General features: G+C 54.7%; 1 protein-coding gene across 1 annotated transcript; it reads left to right on the plus strand.

Moving 5' to 3' along the window:
- Positions 1–2,804: 2,804 nt before the first annotated feature.
- On the plus strand, positions 2,805–5,236 carry CSF2 (colony stimulating factor 2). The gene is given in 4 exon segments (NM_214118.2): positions 2,805–2,998; positions 3,099–3,140; positions 3,868–3,993; positions 4,801–5,236. Coding segments are annotated over 4 exon segments (435 nt in total). The 5' UTR covers positions 2,805–2,839; the 3' UTR covers positions 4,909–5,236.

Consider the following 5,236-nt stretch of genomic DNA (forward strand, 5'->3'; position numbering starts at 1 on the left):
CACAATTCTGTCGGGGGCCCTGAGTCAGCGAACCCGCTTGATGTTATCGCTGGCACTTTCCACGCGGTGCAATCTAGGAATGCCTTCCCATGTCACGGCTTCAGCCCTGATGTCATCTCTTCAGAAGATGTGTGGCTGCCCACGAACCTCATTGCCAAACCCAAAGATTTCTGTCCTTCGCGTGCTGACTTCGGTGCCCAACCTGTGGGTGTGGACTTCTCCTTGTGACCCCTTCGCCTCCTTTTCTCCTGGCCAGTCTCTTGCTTAGCTGTCATGCCCTGGCCTATGCTGTCCTGGCCTTCAGCACTTCTCGAATAACGCCCTATGGTCTTAGCCATGTGGACATGGACTGCTCCCAGGCCTGCCTCCTGCGCACAGAGCCTCTGAAGCATTGAGCCCTCGCATGGGCTCTGAGATCCTGCAGACTCTGCTCCCTCGTCCTCTGGGTGCTCACCTTAGACACAGGACAGTGGTTCTATTCTTCTTGCGTACCCACCACAGCACACTTTGCAGCCTGCCTCCTCTTACCATACCTATTCCTAACCCCCCCTGCCTGTCTGTGCCCCTGTCCTATCTTATCCTCGCCCCCTCCCACAACCTGACTTGCCCACCTGACTCTACTTGCCCAGGGAGGCAGCAGCTTCCAGGAAAGGTCTTCCTGGATCACCCCATGGATCACCAGGCTGAGAGAAGTGATTCCTTGGGATTCCTCAGCTCTGAATATCCCCCAACCCAGCCTGGACCACACAATAGGAGGGCGTAGTGCTGTCTCCCCCACCAGACTGAGAGCCTCCAGGGACAGATATAAGGGCTAAGGGGAGGGTCCTATTCACCTCCTCCCCCGTACAGGGCCTAGTGAAGATTGGAAAAGTGTGTTGACTAACTGTCTGAGCCGTGACGACTCATTTCCAGGAGGAAAGTGACATTCCATCTCAGAGAGGCCACACCAACTCTCTGCCTCCTTGACCACAAGCCTAGCCATAGACTCGGGCTCTCATTCCCCACTATCCAGCCTCCAGGACACTGTCTGACAGAGACCTCCACTCTGTGTGGCATCTTCACCTAGTGTCCTTGATCCTTGATCCTCCCCAAGAGCTCCCAGAAGAGGGCTGAGCAGAGGTCTCATGGAAAAGATAGAGGATGGACCAGGGCCTGGATATGACACATTCTCACCCCCAGCCTGGCCACCTAGGAATGTTCCACAAGGTTTAGAAGGGTAGGGCTGGTCTCACAGTGTGCCCCAGATCCTGGAAGGGACCCCATGGAGGTCTGGAGGCCTAAGGCCTGGCTTCTTGGTCAAGGGCAACAGTGAAGTTTTTAAGTTTCCTGTTAAGCAGTGAAACTTCCCAGGGCTGCAGCCTTGGGCTGCAGTCCTCAGACCACGAGTTCTATCTGTTCCCCATATATCTGGGTTAAATCAGCCTCTGAGGCCCAGAAACATCACATTCAGCGTGGGGAGCTTCTCCCATATCAGAGGGACACCTGCAGAGGCATGGGGGCTCACGCAGATGTACCTCACGTAGAACACCTTCCCCTCCTGAGACACCTGTAAGTATAGACGTCAACCACACTGGCACAGAGACACCCACACCCCTTTGATCATGAAACTCAGGGCATGCGGAAGTACATGCAAACTCGTGCTGTCCTCTCCAAACTCCATTGTGAAAATCAAACACTTGTCAGCCCCTCAAGAGCCGATGGCTTTTCCAGAAGCAGTTCCTGTTCCACAGGGAGGCCTCTGGAGCTGGAAGTAGGCTGGGGCAGGGGCCACATGGGAAGTCAAGCCTGGAAGACCTTGGTTGAAAAGCCACTGTCCCCTGTACCAATGGTGGATAGAGCCATGACCCTGCTGGTGCCTGGTGCCTGGTGCCTGCCAGAGACTGTAGGAAGGAGAGCAGTACCCACTTCAGAGGGAACAGCCTGTCCTGCAGAAGGAAGAGTCACTCAGCAAGGTGGTGCTGGGGGCACGATTTGAAATCAGAATCCAGATCCACCCCAGCTGAGCACCCCAACCCACCTGAGCAGCAGGGAAGCTGAATATGGCTGTGTAAACCAGGATTGTTGCTGTCAGATGAGATCGCACCATGAAGGAACGCTCTGGAATCTTACTGGCTGCCTGAGCACATGGTTGTCATTCCTTCTGCTCACAGGGACCGTGGGGCAGAGGTCCCCAGCTGGGCACAGCTGGCCAACTGCTCTGGGTCCTTGGTGGGAGCTGAGGTGGGCTGTCACAGGGCTATGCCATTCAGCTAGAGTCTGCCAAGTTGGACAGTGGAGCAGGCTTGTGAGAGTCCTCCCCATGTTCCAATCTCTCACTGTGGCCAGAGCTGCAGGCTCTAGGAGGAGAGGGGAAGGCTGGGGTCAGAATGGGTCCCAGGGTGGCACATTCAGCTCAAAGGCCTCTTGGGATTAAACAGGCAGAATGGAGAGCCAGGGGCCGGGGGTGGAAGCTTGATCCCGTGTCTCCCAGGCCCCGCCCCTGGCCACTCCAGGCCAGGAAGTCCAGGCTCTGCCTGGAGGCCTCTCAGAGGGAGCGGGAAGCCTCAGCAGGTCAGACAGCCTGGGGAGGGCTAGAGAACACTCAGGGGGGCAGGCGGGTGGGCTGCTAATTCTTGGAATTAGGGTTCACGAATGAAAACCCCCAAGCCTGACCACCTGGGGGAAAGGCTCACCGTTCCATGTGTAGCTGATAAGGGACAGGAGATTCCACAGTTCAGGTAGTTCCCCCGCCTCCTGGCGTTTTGTGGTCACCATTAATCATTTCCTCTAACTGTGTATATAAGAGCTCTTTTGCCAGTGAGCCCAGTGCTCAGAGAGAAAGGCTAAAGTCCTCAGAAGGATGTGGCTGCAGAACCTGCTTCTCCTGGGCACTGTGGTCTGCAGCATCTCCGCTCCCACCCGCCCACCCAGCCCTGTCACCCGGCCCTGGCAGCATGTGGATGCCATCAAAGAAGCCCTGAGCCTTCTAAACAACAGTAATGACACAGCGGCTGTGATGGTGAGTGAGGAAAGGAGCACAGGCCACGCCTGGCACACCTTGCTGGCCTGGACTTGCCCTGCCCGTCAGCTTGGTAACACACCATTTTCCTTTTCTACAGAATGAAACCGTAGACGTCGTCTATGAAATGTTTGACCCCCAGGTAAGATGCTTTTCTCTGACACACCTTCCCAAAGGCCCCTGCCTTGGGAGTGGCTCCATTTTAAATGGACCTCACAGGGTTGTCCACTTTCTCTCCAGTAACCTGGCTGCCATGGGGGGTTGCTCGGAAGGCCACGGGCCTTGCTCCCTGTGGCAGTCACGTGAGCTTTTTAATTAGCTGAGTAGCCATGGGCAGTCCTAGCATTCAAGGGGCCAGGAGTCACCAGGGGATGGAGGAGCAAGCGGGGTTTATGTCATGACACAGGGGATGTGGGCTTGGAGCCCTCGCTGTGTCCCGACACCAAGCCCTGTGGACACAGGGTGCTGGCTACTGAGGGGCACAGAAGGGTTCAGGAACAAACCTCGCTCACACAGCAGAACTGGGTGAGGGCCACCCTCCCCTTTTCCTTAAAGAGTGGAAGGAGAGTAACTGCCTTTCGTGGGACCCTCTCGAGATGCCAGGCCAAGGGAATGTGGCTGTGCTGGCTGAGGGTGGCCTGAGCTGAGTGCTGAGGACAAGTCAGACTTGTGCCTGCAGTGGGAAGGGGCACAGGGCAATGCGTATGACTGGGCCCAGCCTGAGATTAGTCAGGAATAATCCTGGGCCCCTCCCAAGCTCTGCTCTTGGGAAATAGGGATGAGAACAGGAAGAAATGATGCGGAGGTTGCTGTGTGCCCACCAGAGTGCACGTGGCCGCTGCTTACCAAGGAATGGGCATTTCCCACAGGAGCCGACATGCGTGCAGACTCGCCTGAACCTGTACAAGCAGGGCCTGCGGGGCAGCCTCACTAGGCTCAAGAGCCCCTTGACTCTGTTGGCCAAGCACTATGAGCAGCACTGCCCCCTCACCGAGGTGAGTGTCCACATCAGGTCCCTAAGGGGGACGTTCTCATTCCAGGAAGATAGAGACCTGGGGAGGGAGAGACCTTTGGCTGTGGGTACTCAGGACCCCAAAAGGTTTCTGTGGCAGCACATTTGTAATGATTAGCCCCTTCAGAGAGGGACCAGCCCAGCCCATTTTCAACCCTAGGAGTTAACACCCGGGAGCTTGAGAGCCCACAGTGCTACCTAGCGGGAGTTGCTACTTTGCTTATTATCATTGTCTTAATCATTAATGAGGTCAGAGGTGAGGCAAATACAAGGAAACTCAAGACCTGCCTAAGGCCCTGAGGAAGTTCCAGGGCCTAAGTGCCACCTCCTAAAAGGACTTTCCCCTGGCCCTCCGAGCATACCTGGATTGCATGGGAGCAAGGAAGCAGGCTTACCTGGAATAGAAAATGGCCCCACACATTCCTGCGGGGAAAGACAGGTCTGTGGCCTTGACTCCTGCCCTTTCTGGGATCCTGGAGATGGCCCAAGCCCAGCTGCTATACCCTGACCAGGGACCAAAATGGTGGTGGCCCAGCTGCCCAGCAACTAGCCTCTGGCTGGCACCTTATCATGCCCCCAGCCCTGGCTGCCAGAATTAGAGCTGTGTACCCTTTGGGTGACACACGGGTGGCAACCAATGTATCACCTGACCCAAGTCAGCAGGTGGGCCCCAGATAGGCCTTCTGGCCCTTGAGTTCTAAGGGACAGCGTGAAAACCAGGTGCTGCCTTCCCCATGTTACCCACTCATGCCTCGACTCAAGTTTTCTTTTTTCTTTTCTTTCTTTTAAGGAAACTTCCTGTGAAACCCAGTCTATCACCTTCAAAAGTTTCAAAGACAGTCTGAACAAATTTCTTTTTACCATCCCCTTTGACTGCTGGGGGCCAGTCAAAAAGTAAAGCAGCCTGCAGCAGCCAGAAGCCAGCCTTGCCGCACGGATTGCTCCCACTGACAGAGCCAAACCAAACTCAGGATCTTCACCGTGGAGGGACCACTGGCTGGCCAAGGCTGTAATGGGGCACAGACTTGCCCTGGGCCATGTTGACCCTGATACAGGCCTGGCAGGGGAAATGGCAGATGTTTTATACCGGCAGGGATTAGCAATATTTATTAACCTATTTATGTATTTTAATATTTATTTATTTATTTATCTATTTATTTATTTAAGCTTGAACTTCATATTTATTCAAGATGTTTTACCATAATAATAAATTATTTAAAATCTGT

The sequence above is a fragment of the Sus scrofa genome, chromosome 2 (genome assembly GCF_054392235.1).
Source record: "Sus scrofa isolate SSC_HxYL_T2T_F1_AM1 chromosome 2, Sscrofa_HxYL_maternal_Yorkshire_Landrace_v2.0, whole genome shotgun sequence".
Taxonomy (NCBI): Eukaryota; Metazoa; Chordata; class Mammalia; order Artiodactyla; family Suidae; genus Sus; species Sus scrofa.